This window comes from Convolutriloba macropyga, chromosome 13 (genome assembly GCF_964194025.1).
Source record: "Convolutriloba macropyga chromosome 13, txConMacr16.3, whole genome shotgun sequence".
Lineage (NCBI taxonomy): Eukaryota > Metazoa > Xenacoelomorpha > Acoela > Convolutidae > Convolutriloba > Convolutriloba macropyga.
In genome coordinates, this window is record NC_134480.1 from 24,576,169 (window position 1) to 24,594,253 (window position 18,085).

Here is an 18,085-nt window from a genome sequence, read left to right on the forward strand (position 1 = left end):
CGGTGTATTGCGGTGAACTCCGCGCTCTCCGCGTTCTCGGTATTCTTACAAAAAAGCATCTTCCTTACACGGTTTCGAACCTCTGACCTCCTGCATGCCTTCAACTGCTAATATTTCACTGCTCTAACTTTCTCGTACTGCTTTGATATTTGTTGTGAATTTAAATCCGATTGAGTAAACGTTGGAAAGCAAATGCGGTGAATTTTTGTAAGAAATGCGGTGAATTTCGAGGTGAATTTTTGTAAGAAGTACAGTTAAATGCGGTGAATTACATTTTCTCATCGCATTCTGCGCTTTCACATCATTTCTTGCATTAATTTGCCACAAAAGTTGATGCGGTGAACTTTTGTAAGAAATGCAGTGAATTTTGCGTTGAATATCTGTAAGAAATGCGGTGAAAGGCGGTGAAATATTTATTGTCACCGCATTCACCGCAATCACCGCGTTTCTTACAAAAATTCACCGCATGTACCGCATTTCTTACAAAAATTTACCCAAAAACCTCGACCCGGGCTTCCTGTATTCGTTTTTGGTCCAAATATATCGACTTTCGGTGTGGCATGGGGATGATTATGTATCAACTAGGGGTTGTAATAGATGCAAGTAACATGCAGTGTTTTGTCTGTCAGTTGAATTGCGGTTCATAAACATAACGTACGAATGTGAATAAAAAACAACTATTTTTCAAAAGAATCCAATAGTGTTTCTTTTCTATCAGGTTGCATCTCAATATTGCTATGCACTCGGCACATCCAGACTACCATTTCCAGAGGATGAAGATGACGCAGCAGCTATCTTCTCCTTCACGAGAGACGGTCTTTCGCCTGATCACCAAGTGTTAGTTTTATACTAAGTTACTCAAAAAAGAATAATAGCGGAAAAGATTTTTGTTTATCTAGAAAAAAGTGCAACCAAAAAAACTACACTTTTCATCGCTTACACGTTTGGAAATAATGACTGTTAACCATTACCACTCCACATATAATTTATTTTATTATTTTCAAATAACCATAAGAACGTTTTTACTAATAATCTAGAGCTCTAACAGTCTTAAACTTGAAATCATTATTTTTGTCGCTTCGTTTCACCAATACAATTGAGGCGCCTACAATTAACTTGGTTGGCGTTTTTTTTATTGTAAACAAGATCGATTATCACCGTTTTTTCAGATAAGATACGTGGGTTTTTCAGCCCGCGTCCACGAGAGCGAAGGTAGTTGCTAATTTACATGAGAAGGGCGGACAATTTCTCGGCATAACGAGCTGGCAAAAATTACTAGGCAAAACCGCTTCTATTCGAAGTGCTATCAGAAAAGGCAGTTTTTTTGAAAAAAAAAACAATGGACAGAGATTAGAACTCGTAAATATTTTTTCGCATTTGGTAATTAAAAAGTGATTGGAGAGAAAACAAATTCCCAATTGTTTGATCCGGTTCTTTGCTGGAATATGGTCAGAAACATTATGCACATGATCCGTGAAGAAAAACAAGCAAAACAAGCAAAAATCTTTTAAACAAAAAGTCCTGAATTACAATACATAGCATTGAATTAACTACCCGGGTCGAGGTTTGGTGGTGAATTTTCGTAAGAAATGCGGTGAAATGCGGTGAAAAAAAATAATTTTCACCGCGTATTTCTTACATCTTTTTGCGGTGACTGCGGTGAATCGCGGTGAATTATTTTTTTTCACCGCGTTCTCAGTATTCTTACAAAAAAGAATCGTCCCTACACGGGTTCGAACTTCTGACCTCCTGCATGCCTTCCAATGCTTATTCCACTGCTCCAACTGTCACTTACTTGTTTGTTAATTCTTGTGAATTTAAATCAGATTGAGTAAACTTTTGGAAACCATATGCGGTGAATTTTTGTAAGAAATGCGGTGAAATGTGGTGAATTATTTTTTTTCACCGCATCTAGCGGTGAGAAAAAATAATTCACCGCTTGAGAGAAAGCGGTGAATTATTTTTTTTCACCGCATTCACCGCATTCACCGCATTTCTTACATTATTTTGCCATAATAGTCTATGCGGTGAATTTTTGTAAGAAATGCGGTGAATTTGGTGGTGAATTTTTGTAAGAAATGCGGTGAAAAGCAGTGAATTATATTTTTTCACCGCATTCACCGCAATCACCGCATTTCTTACAAAAATTCACCGCATTCACCGCATTTCTTACGAAAATTTACCCAAAAACCTCGACCCGGGTAATGAACAAACAAATAGCATTGTTACTGCAACATCAAATCACAACAGGACGAGTCTTGAATTGTACAACAAAAAATGAACTAACTGATCAATTGACTAATGACATTGTTACAACAAAATCAAATTAAGACCCTATCTGCGCAAAAATGAAAAAAAAAACAAAAGAAAACAATTATGAATTTTCCTATTTCCAAGAGCTGGTGCGTTAACAATTACTAATAATAACAAAACCTCAAGAAAATATTGACCTCACATCCTTGGAATGAGTACACAATACGGCAGACCTGTGGGAAACAATCAGAGACAAGGCAAAAGAGGGGCAAAAACTAAAGAATTAGACAAAAACAGAAAAATTCTTTTGGACCAAAGTAGCACCAAAAAAGCGCAAAACTACATGCTAAAACCCTTTAACACAGCATACAATAATACTTTTTTAAGTTCAAATAGCTAACAAAGGGACAAAACAACTACGAAAGAAGGCAAGATTTTTGAATGGTTCTAAACAAACATCACGGAAACAAGCTGTGTAGCAGTCAATGAATACGCTAATTTTAACTTGAAGCCAAAATAAAAATTACCAAATATAATAAAAGCAAGTGATTTCAAGTATTAAAAATTCATTAGTTATGGACTGAAACAAAAAAATTCAAATAATTGTCCTGATTAGCAGTCGATGACCTAGTTCAATAATGAGACTAAATGATAAGACAGAAAGAAGAGCAACAAGAAAAGCAAAACACAAAAGTACACTCAAAATTACAATGGACTAAAAGCGTATCAGTCTTGAAAACCAAAAACAATTAACTTAAACAAATAATTAGATTTTTATTTGCATGCCTAAAAATCGACTAGACCTGTAATTAATATGAGATTAGGAGATACGACAACAAAGTGTGTAACGGCTGCTCTCCTATCAAAGTCAAGGAAAACTTTACACCGCCCAGTTCGTTTCAGCGGTTTCAAATCTGTCCGGATATTGTGTTTTTGCAGTTAACTTTTGTGAACTGTATTATCCGCTATTCTGTAGAATGCCGTTGCATTACTTGATATTCAATAATGTCAAATAACTGCTTGTTCAGCTTTGCCGAATAACAAATAACTTTGCTTCAACTAAGCAAAAGTCCAAATTTTTAAATAACCAGTGAGTCTCAAATTAGATGTTTTTCAATGATATCTCCTTAACCACAAAAACTAGTGAGATTAAACTTTCACAGGGTTATGAGCGCTAGGTAGGCCTACTATATGATGTAAAAATAAACAACGCTGGGTAAACTGCGTTGGTGGGGCTACCTTTTATGTTTTATACCCAATCTTAATACATGGGCGAAATACAAAGTTTTGTAAATCTTTGTAACCAAGTTCTCAGATCTACCGATCAACTAACTGGAATCAGCCTAGGCCACTGGTTAATGAATGAAAAAAGAACGAACAGTTTAACTGCTCTGTAACTCTACTTATTAGAACTTCGTTCCGCAATGTGAAAATTTGAGAATTCCAAAGTCAATTCTATTTTCAATAAGTCATAGTAAAAGTAAGGCTGTACAATCACAAATATGATCTACAAAATCAAGACAAGAAAAAAATTAATTTACCGCTCAAGAAAGTGTGCTCCAATACGCACTGAATGTCAATTTAATATAACCAAAACTGCAAATTTCAACTGATTTTTGGTTATTTTTCAAGCTCCTTTTATGCTGCCAGTCACGTGGATTTACATGTCAAATTCAACTGTTGATTGGTTGTAGATAATAATGTCGACAGAATGTGAACACTTTTTCATAACGTCACTTTTTTTGTGTAAATTTGATGTCATGGGAAATTTGTTAACCAAGTAGAAGTTTTGTCGAATATTCTGTATCAATAACAGGTTGATTCGCAATCCAATCGCAAAGAATCTGATGCAATACTGTTAAGTCGTAGTATCGTTTTGCTGGTGGTTGAGGTAGTTCGAGTTTGAGTTATAGTTTAACTTCATGAATGACGATTGTGTATTAATAATAGTTGCTAAATATCAATGTTGAACGAAATGAACAAATCGAAATGGTTTCGATAGAATGTAGCATTAAATTTCGCTTGTCATAATATTCTAAAGTGAACTGCTTGAAATGACCTTGAAGCGCTATTCAATTTTGTTGCCGAGTTAGTAAGCTCAGCCTCAACATCGCCGGCCCTGTTTTCCATCGCGAAAACATCTTTTCCATGTAGTACTGGGGCGAGCTTCACTACTGGTCTCTTGTACACTCCGTCGTTTGCTCAAACTGTCGCTGATCGAATCACAACGTCAGACCCATCGATGGTGTCCCAGATTGTAATAACCACGTTTATCGCTGTCTTCGATAAACCAAACGAGATCGCCTGCTTCAAGGGTTTCCATCGCCGTAGATCGCCATTTTTGCCGGTTATTCAGAGTTGGCAGATATTCTTTACGAAATCTGTCCCATATGAGATTTGCATAGGCTCGAGTTTGTCGGAAGAGCTTTTGATGATCCACAAATTCTTCTGCGCATGGTAGATGGGGTAAGCAAACGTTCCTGTTGCCAAGCAAGAAATGATTGGGGGTCAATGCTTCTAAGTCGTTAACATCAGAACCCACTGGAGTCACAGGTCTTGCGTTCAATGTCTGCTCAACCACACACATCGTAGTTGTAAGAACGTCCTCCGTGACTGATCTGCTCCCAACACTGCATACATTGCTTTCTTGCAACTTCTGACCAACCGTTCCCATACTCCTCCAAAGTGAGGTGCTGCGGGTGGGTTGAACTTCCATCGAATTCCTCGTCGAATCAGATGTTCTTGGATCCCTTTTTGTTCCATGCCGCAACGTACTCTGCAAACTCTTTTTCCGCTCCAACAAAATTTGTCCCGTTGTCGCTGATTATCGTGTTCGGTTTGCCTCTTCGAGCAATAAATCTCATTATTGCATTGAGACAACTGTCTGTGTCCAACTTAGGTACCACTTCTATATGCACCGCTCTCATAGTTAGACAAGTAAACAGACAACACCATCGCTTTTCATTTCTGTCCCCAATCTTTACAAGGAAAGGGCCAAAGTAGTCAATTCCAACATTTGTAAAGGCTGTTGAAGCATCTAACCGCTCTTCAGGTAGATCTGCCATGACTAGTGCTATCGGTTGTGCTCTGCCTTTTCTGCAGGTAACGCACTCGTTCTTGATTGATCTTCAGGCGTTCCGTATGCCTAGGACCCAAATCTTCTGCTGAACAATGTTTCTTACATGCTCAGTGCCCTCGTGTTGATTGTCTTTGTGCTCGATTCGCAAGAATAATTCAACCGCATGATGTTTCCAATGTAGCAAGATTGGATGCTTTGCATTGAAGTCCAATTGACTTTTGCCTATTCTGCCTTTGGCTCGAATAAGTCCTTCTTCATCTACGAAGGGTGAGAATTGTAGGATTTTGCTGCCTTTTGGAATTTCCTTTTCAGCTTTGAAAGATTTCATCTCTTCACCAAACTGTTCTCGCTGTAGTAGCTTGAAGATTGTTGCTTTTGCTTTTTCTCTTTCTTCAATGCAATGCTGACTACCAGTGGTGCTGGTTTGTATTTACTCAATGCTCGCTGTACGGATGCAACTGTATTCACTAGCCTGTTAAAGTTACTGAATCGTTCCCACTGAATAACAGCTTTCTTTTCTTCAGCTTGTGTCATGAAGTCTGATGAGGGTATATTCTCTTCATCTGATGCGAAGATTAGGTTCACTTGCTCTGGCTACTCACTTTCTGGTCGCTTCAACCAGGACGGCCCAGTGAGCCACTCGCTTCCCTTGAGTTCCTCGATATTGATTGCTCTGGTGACAATGTCCGCGGGGTTGTTGATACCACTCACATGTTTCCACTGTGAAACATCAGTTGTATCCAGTATCTCCGCCACTCGATTGGCCAGAAACACTGGTTGTTTACGATGGGAACTGCGTATCCACTGCAATACTGTAGTTGAGTCTGACCAAAAACTGCAACTATTTATCTTCATTTCGTGTTCCTTGACTATCTGTTCCTTCAACCTCACTGCCATGACTGCCGCTTGTAAAACCAATCGCGGTAATGAAAGATGCCTCATTGGTGCCACTCTGCATTTTCCAATAACAAATGCTAAGTCAGCTGAGTATTCTTTTGGTTGTGAACATAGATAGGCCACTGCACACATCGTGTCCTCAGATGCGTCAGCAAACACATGAAGTTCGGTCTTGTCCCTCTCTCTGTTGAAGTATCTTCTGTCGATGCTTGTTTCAGCTACAATTGGAAGCTGTTCTTTCCATCTCAGTAATTCTTCTTCTTCACCAGGCTCAACTTCGTTGTCCCAATGTTGTCCATTCTTAGTCCAGATGCCTTTCAGAAGTCGTCTCATGCGAACACTGAACGGAGCAAACAATCCGATGAGGTCGAATACTGAAGAGACCAGTGATAGAATCTTCCTCTGGGTTATAGGTGTTTCAACTTCCTTGTTCGTACCTCTGCACACTTGAAGACTGTCATCAGTAACAGTCTATTGCAGTCCTAGCACAGAGGGTCCCTCCGTATTGGGTTCCACTTCGACTTGCTTCGTGTTGCTGATTGACTTCAAGTCTTCTGGGATCGCTTCGGTAACTGCATCACTGTTGCTTATCCACTTCCTCAGGTTAAACCCATGCTGTGAGAAAAAAGGTTGTAGTTGATTGAAGACTTCAATAGCTTCCTCAGGCGTTTCTACTGATTTGATGAAAACGTCCATGTAGAAGTTGTTTTGTATTGCTTTTGCTGCAATTGGATACTCTTCTTCGTTGTCCAGTCCCACTCCCTTGAGAGCATAGTTTGCACAAGTTGGAGAACTCTTAGCTCCAAATACTTGACGCTGATATTCGTATATCTGAGCAGGTTCGGTAGTTCTTGGACGCCATAGAAACCTCAAGCAACTTCTATGCTGTTCGGGAACTTGCACTTGTAGAAACATCGATTCGATGTCAGCTGTCAAGGCTACTGGTCCTTCGCGAAATCTGAAGATTGTTCCAATCAATCCGTGTAGCAGATCACTCCGGCCATTCGAGGGGGTTCCCATCGAAGTTGTACAACTTGAGTTTTGGTAGGCTACTGCTACCCGCGTACCCACTGTTGTATCGTAGCAGACCAGCTCTGGGGGAAACGTCCCGGTCTTCAACACTTGAGGATCGGTCTCGTGAACTGCGATATCGTGAGAAGTGACTTTGCCTATTCACTTCAGGGGTTACTTCGAAGCGAGCTGTTGATCGATCTGGTGTTAGAAGGTTGTCGATTCTGCTGGCCCAGTCAGAGACGTCTCTCTTCTCGGGGGTCCAGTTGAAGGGTGATTTGTCCCGAGCACTGGTTGATTGGGAACGATCATCATCGTTCTCTAATGCCGTTCTTTTCACTTTGCGCTCTAGCTTGCGCTCTTCCTCCAGTAGCTGATGCTTGGTTTACAGTTCCTTCATTTGCATTTCCAGTTCTAGCCTCCTCCGCTCAAACCGTGCTTGTTCCATTCGCATCTTGGTTTCGAGTTCGATATCGCATTTTTTCATCCTTTCCTCTCGCCTTTGCTTTGCTGAAGATTAAGAAGCCTAATTTAGAAGCCTCAAATTAAGACCCTATCTGCGCAAAACTGAAAAAAACAAAAGAAAACAATTATGAATTTTCCTATTTCCAAGAGCTGGTGCGTTAACAATTACTAATAATAACGAAACCTCAAGAAAACATTGACCTCACATCCTTGGAATGAGTACACAATACGGCAGACCTGTGGGAAACAATCAGAGACAAGGCAAAAGAGGGGAAAAAACTAAAGAATTAGACAAAAACAGAAAAATTCTTTTGGACCAAAGTAGCAACAAAAAAGCGCAAAACTACATGCTAAAACCCTTTAACACAGCATACAATAATACTTTTTTAATTTCAAATAGCTAAGAAAGGGACAAAACAACTACGAAAGAAGGCAAGATTTTTAAATGGTTCTAAACAAACATCACGGAAACAAGCTGTGTAGCAGTCAATGAATACGCTAATTTTAAATTGAAGCCAAAATAAAAAATTACCAAATATAATAAAAGCAAGTGATTTCAAGTAGTAAAAATTCATTAGTTATGGACTGAAACAAAAATTCAATTAATTGTCCTGATTAGCAGTCGATGACCTAGTTCAATAATGAGACTAAGTGATAAGACAGAAAGAAGAGCAACAAGAAAAGCAAAACACAAAAATACACTCAAAATATCAATGGAATAAAAGCGTATCAGTCTTTAAAACCAAAAACAATTAGCTTAAACAAATAATTAGATTTTTTTTTGAATGCCTAAAAATCGACTAGACCTGTAATTAATATGAGATTAAGAGATACGACAACAAAGTGTGTAACGGCTGCTCTCCTATCAAAGTCAAGGAAAACTTTACACCGCCCAGTTCGTTTTAGCGGTTTCAAATCTGTCCGGATATTGTGTTTTTGCAGTTAACTTTTGTGAACTGTATTATCCGCTTTACTGTAGAATTCCGTTGCATTACTTGATATTCAATAATGTCAAATAACTGCTGGTTCAGCTTTGCCGAATAACAAAAAACTTTGCTTCAACTAAGCAAAAGTCCAAATTTTCAAACAACCAGTGAGTCTCAAATTAGATGTTTTTCATTGATATCTCCTTAACCACAAATACTAGTGAGATATAATTTCACTGGTTTATGAGCGTTAGGTAGGCCTACTATATGATGTGAAAATAAACAACGCTGGGTAAACTGCGTTGGTGGGGCTACCTTTTATGTTTTATACCCAATCTTAATACATGGGCGAAATACAAAGTTTTGTATATCTTTGTAACCAAGTTCTCAGATCTACCGATCAACTAACTGGAATCAGCCTAGGCAACTGGTAAATGAATGAAACAAGAACGAACAGTTTAACTGCTCTGTAACTCTACTTATTAGAACTACGTTCCGCAATGTGAAAATTTGAGAATTCCAAAGTCAATTCTATTTTCAATAAGTCAGAGTTAAAATTAGGCTGTACAATCACAAATATGATCTACAGAATCAAGACACGATAACAAGTAATTTACCGCTCAAGAAAGTGTGCTCCAATACGCACTGTATGTCAATTTAATATCACCAAAATTGCACATTTCAACTGATTTTTGGTAGTTTTTCAAGCTCCTTTTATGCTGCCAGTCACGTGGATTTACATGTCAAATTCAACTGTTGATTGGTTGTAGATAATAATGTCGACAGAATGTGAACACTTTTTAATAACGTCACTTTTTTTGTGTAAATTTGATGTCATGGGAAATTTGTTAACCATGTAGAAGTTTTGTCGAATATTCTGTATCAATAACAGGTTGATTCGCAATCCAATCGCAAAGAATCTGATGCAATACTGTTATGTCGTAGTATCGTTTTGCTGGTGTTTGAGGTAGTTCGAGTTTGAGTTATAGTTTAACTTCATGAATGACGATTGTGTATTAATAATGCATAAGCTAATTAATGATGAATTCACGCGATTGCTATTAAGCGCAATTAGAAAATGCATTATCATATTAACAGCTCTAAAGAAAATAAATATTGAAAACTATTTCAGCGTGAATGAAACCAACACTTTAATTTGACTTCTCACTGACAAGGAGAGGCCAAAAATTTTGAAAACAGATCTTGAAAAAGAGACAAAATAAACAGATCTTGATCAAAAAGGGACTCAATACACATCTTGTTGTTTTTGAAAACATTTTTATTGCAACTTCCCTGATTACAAATGTTGTCAAAACTATTGCAAAAAAAATCAAAAACCTGGTCATTTTCCATCATCTGCAAAAACGCAGTTGCCAAACAGCCCAAAACTTTATTTGAATGAGTGACTTAATAGAAACAGTGTGTAAATAACAAAGAGCAAGTACAAAGCAATGAGCATCGTCAATAAAATCTATAAGAAGGAAAACCAAAATTAAACAATGCCTCCTAATTAACTACATTTTTCACATTTGACCTTTGAACTCATATAAAAACTGTTTTGCATTCCTTGATAAATTGTGATAAACACCCGCAAACAAATAAGCTAAGTAAATGCTTTTGCAAAAACTTTGAAAAGCGTTATCATAACACACGTACAAATTTATGAGTCCGAGAGTACATTTGGTTGCGGTTATATCTTATCTCTGCTCTTTAAGACAATTCAAATATCTGGGAAATGCTTGACAAAAAAGTGTTGGATCATAAAACAAAAACAGACAGCTTTATAAACGAGTATGGAAATGTTGATGAAAAAAAAGGAACCCCTGACTGAGAGACTGATGGATTTCAATTTGCGAGACATTTTTTTTTTCATATGCACAATTATTTTGATTTTCAAATGTTTTGATGATAAAAAGTTGGGTGCATGGGTTTTCGATATTACTTTTCTACTTTTTTTGAATCCTCCATTGCGCTGCTAATGCTTGCTATGACACTAACGCTATTTGTTTCACAATATATTAGTAACATTTTTGAAACTTGCCGGTGTTTGTGATTATGGTTCTTCTCTTTTCACTTAATGTCTGTAATCAGAAGCCTCATTCCACGCCAATGAGGCATATGCGGATTTTTTCATACTTTGAGGTTAAAGTTCTGTTTTTGTTGCCTCATTAACAACAGATCGTATTGGTTTACAGTAAGAGGTAATAGTCAGCCTATTTTTTATCCCGTTGATATCTGGTGGTTTTTAAAACTTGGGGTTCTTTTTATTGCAAAAAACAATAGTTATTTATGTGGCTTGCTGCTCAACTTTGGTTGTCTTATCATGTTTTCTTTTCTCTTTAAAGGCATTCCTCATAGTTTACTTATGTGATAATTTATTTGAAATTAGGTAAAGTTTTCAGTCGAATATTGACGGCTTGGGATGTACTATTTTTTGAATTGGGCTCCGATTTCTTCGGAAAAATAGCATTTTTTTCTACTCCTTACTTTTGTTGTTAATGCAGTGTTGTCGCTTAGGCTCAAGGAAAAAACAAATTTTCATCAACCCTCTAGCGTCGATGAGATCATTTAATTTTTTGGGATCAATTTTTCTCAGTTTTGGAATATTCATTTTGTTTTTTTTATCGACGCAGACACTATTTGATTACGCAGTTGCCAAACCGCCTCACATTTGATCAATTAAGTGACTAACTTGAAACAATTTTTAACTAACAAAGAGCAGATACAGATCATTGAGCATCATCAATAGAATGTAGAAGTAGGAAAACCAAAATTAAACAAGGCCTCCTAATTCACTAAAATTTTCCACATTTGACTTGTTAACTCAATTCATTCAGTTGTAATTTCTGCTGAGATAAATATTGTTTTGCATTCTCTGATAAACCGTGATAAACATCTTCAAACATGAATATCAGTCCAGTTCAAACTATTGCGAAAAATTTAGAAATTGTTATCATAGCATACTTACAAGTTCATGAGCCTGAGAGTAATTTTGATTGCGGTTATATATTATCTCTGCATTTTAAGATAATTCAAAAATTTGGGAATTGCTTGGCAAAAAAATATCCAATCGTGAGGCAACAAAGACGTTTGGAACTTTTGGTTGAAAAGATAGCAACCCCTGACTACATGGCAACTCTGTTGATACAACGCCTTTGCTCCAATGATTCTGGCGCCATAAATAACATTATTTAAAATGACGACGAAATGCGCAACATTTTTCTGTTAGTGATGTACCTTCTCAACAGCTTCATGAACAACCTTAGACGGGCGAAAACTGGACAATTCATAAGTTTTTGAATAAAAATGGATATTTTTTAAACATATATGAATTGGTAGAAACTCAGATGAAAATTTATATTTACTGTTCAAAAACTGCTGCCTAAGTGGAAAACTATTCAGTGAAAAATTTTATAAAATGCGCTGAAATGCACTGACTTTTCTGAGTATCATTTTTTAAAACATTTTGTCAATTTTTCTCCCTTTACGGGCCAATAAAACCTTTTGATCACTCTAAAAAAGTTGAAACAAAAAACAAAACAATTTTCTGGATAAAATTGCTACAGGATTGAAATATTTCTGGAGCAAATTGTTTGCGCGCTATTCAGTTAATTTAACTAGTGTTACAAATTTTCATTCGTTTATATCAAAGATTTTGTGTGGCTACTGTTTCCGGTGTGTCTGCGAGATCCTTTTTTGCTGTCATAAAATGTTTTCCGCCTGAAATTCATTTTCGGTTTAGATTTTTCAGATGAGATGAGCTCAAAGCGCAGGACAATATATTCCTCAGGGCAAGACAATCTTCTAAAAATATGGCTCCAATGACAATCATTATCAATTCCTTTACTTATAAAAAAATTTTAAGAAATAGCACAATAATAGGCAACTCATAGCTTTAGGCGCATTATTCTAAACAATTTGCTAAGTAGGGCAAAAAGTTATAATTGCTTCTAAATTAATGCAAATTGTCCCGACTTTCATTTCTATCTTTTTAAAATTTGATGCAATTTTGATGGTTTTTTTAAAGTTTTCTAATTGGTTTATAAATTTTGAAAAAAATGTCTTGTAAGAATCTACGGGGATTCTATCAACAGATTACATGTATGGAGCGATGGCGCCCAGATTAACAAACGATCATACATTGTAAGAAACAGTTTATGTCAAACATCAACGCCAACTGTTTTCAGAATTTTTGTATGATTACCCTATTACCAAGAACCAGCATTACTTAGACAAAACATAAAAGAAAAAAACTGTAAATGTAGTCATTTCATTGCTGAGGTCATGTATTGCTGGATTTTCAAAGAGTTTTAAAAGTTTAATGATGACAAATAAAGGCTGTCATCATATAGGCTGTCATCAGATGAAGGCTGTCTGAGAGACCGTTAGCGTCTATCAAACAGGCGCTCGCTTTTTTACAATCAATTTTTGTTCAAAATGATATTTTGAGCAGGCTGAAGTAGTAGTAAGGCAGGAAAAAACAATAAGTTTGGAGCGTGATTTCTTCGGAACTAATATCAAAGTGGAGAGAGAAAAATTGATATCTGATTGATTGAATTCAAATTAAGAGGGACATTTTTCCACCTACACGGTTCTGACTTCTTTTTTCAGTTTATTTTCTCAGACATGCAGACAAAAAGTGGGATATGTGTGCTCTGATTTTACCTTGTTACCTCTTTTTGAAACCTTCAACGGGCAACTAATGTTTTTATAACATTATCGCCTTTTGTTTTCACACAAAATTTGCGACTGTTTGAGACTTGCCGATGTTTATTGTTATTTTTGTTGTCTATTCACTTAATGTCTCCAATTACAAGTCTCATTTTACGCTAGTTAGCCGTGAGTGGATTTGTTTAATCGTTTGAGTTTGAGCTTATGGCTCGTGTGCCTTCAAAAGTTGTCAAAAAAAGTTAGTTAAAATTTACGTTTGACTTTATTTAGTTTTTCTCAGTAGTGACAGATCAAATTGATTTTCTAATGAGAAGATAACAATCAGCATATTTATTGTACGCAGTTGACAGCTGCTGGTTTTTGAAAGCTTGAGTCCTTTTTTCGAACAATATCAGTGGTTTATTGAGTTTACTCAGTTATGTTGTCTTGTCATGTCCTCTTTTCTCCTTAAAGACATTCCTCGTAGTTTACTTACGCGGCAATTTATGTGAAATTAGGATTTCTCTTAAGATGAATACTTACGGGTTGGGATCTATTATTTTTTGAAGGGCTCCACTTCTTTTTGAAAAAACTAAAACTTTTTTATCATCTGTTCCCTACAGTTATTGTTGCTGTTGCTTTGTTGTTGCTTAGTCGCGATCAATTAAAATCTCATCAAACTTCTGGTGCCGATGAGTTCATTTAGTTTAATGGATTACTCTTTTTCAGTATTAGAACTTTCAATTAGTTTTTTTATTGACTGACACACTATTTTAAATTTTTAATGACATTTGATTTTTAATGGTTGTTTTTAATTTGGAAGCAATGTTAGTGATTTCTAAAGTGGTGTGATAAAACTTTGGGCTATACTTTCCAGTAATTTTCAGGAATCTGAGGACACCTGATTTCTCGAAGGTTGTGATATTTGAAAAAAAAAATTATTTTTTGCCATTTCGTTCACTTAATGTTCCGTTGAATTCCATAAAAGTGGCGCACGCAATCTGACGATGCTTAGTATCGTACTTATCAAGATCATTATTATTGTTTCTTATGTTTTTTAAAACAACTATTTTTCGAATTAAATGCTTTTCTTAAACAGTTCTTAGATGTTTTCGTTTGTTTGTTTTTGCATACCCAAGCTTTGATGACAGTCAACGTTTCATTTTCCTTATAAATGCTAACTTTCAATTTAACAATTAAATTAAATTCTCTAACATGTGTTTTAACACTGTCCTGCAACGTGTTTTTTCTGGTTCGACACTTTGGTCACGTTTTTCTTTTTATGCAAGCCACAACTTTCACGCTTGACCTCTGACCTGAATCACTCGCTGCTTCGTCTCATAAGGCTGCATTTTTTTCATTGCCGTGAATTACACAATTTAGAAGTCGAAAAAGGAGCGTATTTGTGTATTCTAACTTAAACAGCTAAGAAAACTTTTTGACACATTGAACAAAAAGGGGGTCAATTGTATTTTTTTCTGTTTCCCTCCCGATGGACTTCGATGGGGTCATATCGGTGGTTTTTTTACGCAATGTGGTGGCTAGACTATGTTAGTCGTTTTGTATTCCTTATAAATTTTCATCGGAAAATTATGTCAGCAAGTAAAAATAAGAAACGTAAGTAAAGAGGGTATGTGTCAGTGTGTGCGTGTTTGTGTGTGTGTGTGTGTCCGTGTGCATGTGTTTGTGAGTGGATAGGTGGGTGTGGGTATGTGTTTTGTGTTTTTGGGTGTGTGTTTAGGTGACTGTTTGTGTGTGTTTCTTTGTGTGTTGGTGTGTGTATGTGTGTATGTTTGTGTGTGTATGAAAATCCATGTATGTGTATGTGTGTGTATGTGTGTGTATGTCTGTGTGTGTATGTGGAACAACACGTAACGCAACTTTTTGAACTTGTAACGAAAACGAATTTATTTTGGATATTGTAACGCAACTCTTATGGGGCTGAAGGACCTTCTTTCGAAGAACTTAGTTTGTTCCAGTTTGTCTTGGTTGTGTCGGCTGGCTCAAAACATTTCGGTCTGTAACTTTATGTTATACCTAGCCTCTTTTTAGCAACCTTGTTCTTGTCAGCAATCTGGCTTTCTGTGACTTTGCTTTTCGGAGATCCAGAGCTACAAGGTGAAAAGAGTTGCTATGTCTAATTTTGTTCCAACTTATTTAGACATTGTTCGTTTTGATGTATGGTCAGATGGTTGAAATTCTATATCAATATTCATTGAAAAATTATGTCTGTAAACAACAAATGAAGCTCAAAAAAATTAGAACGTGCTCAAGAGTAAAGTGTGTGTGTGTGTGTGTGTAAGTGTGTGTGTGTGTGTGTGTGTGTGTGTGTGTGTGTGTGTGTGTGTGTGTGTGTGTGTGTGTGTGTGTGTGTGTGGGTAAGTGGTTATGGGTGTGTGTTTTTGGGTGTTTGTGTGTGAGTGTGTGTGTGTGTGTGTGTTTGTTTGTTTCTGTTTGTGTATGTGTGTGTGGAATTTGTAACGCAACTTTTCTATCTTTTTACGAAACCGGATTCATTTTGGATATTGTAACGCAACCTAATATGGTGCTAAAGGACGTTCTTTTGAAGAACTTAGTTTGTTCCAGTTGGTGTTGGTTGTGTCGCCTGCTTCAATAGACTTCGGTGTAAACTAAGGGTTCTTTTTGTTATACTAAGCGTCCTTTTTGTTATACTAAGCGTCCTTTTTGAGCAACCCTGTTTTTGTCAACAAACTGGCTTTCTGTGGCTTTACTTTTCAGAGATCCAGAGCTACAAGGTGGAAAGAGTTGCAAGGTCCTCTTTTTGTCCGACTTATTTAGACATTGTTCGTTGTGATGTATGGAAAGATGGTTGGAAATCTATATCAAAATTCATCGGAAAATTATTTATGCAAACCACAAAAAAAGCTAAGAAAAATTACAACGATCTTGAGAGTAAAATGCGTGTGTGTTAGTGTGTGTGTGTGTGTTTGTGTGCGTGTGTGTGTGTGTATATGTGTGTGTGTGTGTGTGTGTGTTTGTCTGGTTGTGTGTGTATGCGGGTAAGTGGTTGTGCGTGTGTGTTTTTGGAGGTGTGTGTGTGTATGTGACCGTGTGTTGTTTGTGTGTGGGTGTTTGTGTGTCTGTGTTTGTGTGTGTATGTGTGTATGAATGTGTATGTTTGAGTGTGTGGATCATGCAACGCAGCCTTTTGAACTTGTAACGAAACCGGATTCATTTTGGAAATTGTAACGCAACCTGTTATGGTACTGAAGGACGTTCTTTCGAAGAACTTAATTTGTTCCAGTTGGTGTTGGTTGTGGCTGCCGTCTCAATACACTTCGATCTATAACGTTATGTTATACAAAGGGTCGCTTTTGAGCAATTCTGTTTTTGTCAGCATTCTAGCTTTCTGTGGCTTTGCTTTTCAGAGATACAGATCTACAAGGTGAAAAGAGATGCGACGTCTGTTTTTGTTCAATGACTTATTTTGATGACTTATTTAATTATTTGTCGTTATGATATAAGAATAGATGGATGGAATTCTATATCAACATTCATAGGAAGCATTTTATATCAACCTTCATGTATATATATATATATATATATATATATATATATATATATATATATATATATATATTATATATTATATATATATATTATATATATATATATATAAATATATAGTGTGTCCTTGTGTGCTTGTGTGTGTTTGTGTGGTGTGTATGTATGGATGTTTGTGTTTTTGTGTGTGTGAAGTCGTTTGCATGGTTGTATGTGAGTGTGATTGTATGTGCATATGAATATGTTTGTGAGAGAATGGTGTGTGTGCGTGTGAGAGATAGAGAGTGATATATTTATATATAATATATATATATATAATATATATATATATATATATATTGTATATTTGTATATATATATATATATACATATATATATATATATATATATACAAATATACAATAATATAATATATATATATATATATATATATATATATATATATATATATATATTGTATATGTGTATATATATATATATATATATATTATATAATATATATATATTATATATATGTGTGTTGTGTGTGTTCGTGCGCGTGTGTGTGTGTGTGTGTGTGTGCATGTGTGTGTGTGTGGGTGAGAGAGAGAGAAAGCGAGTGTGTCTGTGAATGTGTGTTTGTGTGTGTGTGTGTGTTTGTGATACAAACTTAATGGTAATATAGAATAGTTAGATGTGTGTTTGATAGGATTTTTCTGGGATATAACTACGATTACGATTCTGGTTGGGCTCCCCAAAGCGGCAGAGAGTGGGCTGGTGACGTAACAGATCTCACTGAACTGAGGGGAACACCTTATGAATGTATAAAATTGGACGAGAATGGCGCCACAGATGCCAAGTGCGATATAATCGTTTCAATCGTATGCGAACTGTTTCTTTAGTCTACCGCAATCATTATTAACTATTCAGCTGCCATTCAGCCCACTCATTATTAACCATTAATTAAGCTACTTTGTCCTGTGTTGAAGAACTTTTAATAATTTTTCGGTTCCCTTCTTATTTTTTATGGGACAAATGTATATGATTTAGCCTTTGCTATTGTAAAAATACAACCGGGATAACATGAAAAACGAAAATTGTTTTCAAGAACGCAAAAACAACTTCGATAACGGTAACATTTCAAATCTTAGCTCTCTAGAGTCACTGTTTTAATATTTCTGCAAACAAAAGTTCAGCGTAGCAAATCGGGGGTCTTTCGTTAATGTCCACTCAAATTATCAACTTTCATCGGAAAAATTGGCGTGCTTCAACACGGGAAAATTTGATATCTTCATTTCAG

The 18,085-nt window shown here is 36.3% G+C and overlaps 1 protein-coding gene across 1 annotated transcript in view; it reads left to right on the forward strand.

Moving 5' to 3' along the window:
• The window catches only part of LOC142351569 (uncharacterized), a 98,697-nt gene extending 80,841 nt beyond the window's left edge, over positions 1 to 17,856 (forward strand). Inside the window, exons 5-6 of the mRNA XM_075403661.1 lie at positions 719 to 837; positions 17,495 to 17,856. Coding sequence (XP_075259776.1) covers positions 719 to 837; positions 17,495 to 17,687 — 312 coding nt within the window. The 3' untranslated portion in view covers positions 17,688 to 17,856. The remainder of the gene's footprint in view (positions 1 to 718; positions 838 to 17,494) is intronic.
• The last annotated feature ends 229 nt before the right edge of the window (positions 17,857 to 18,085 follow it).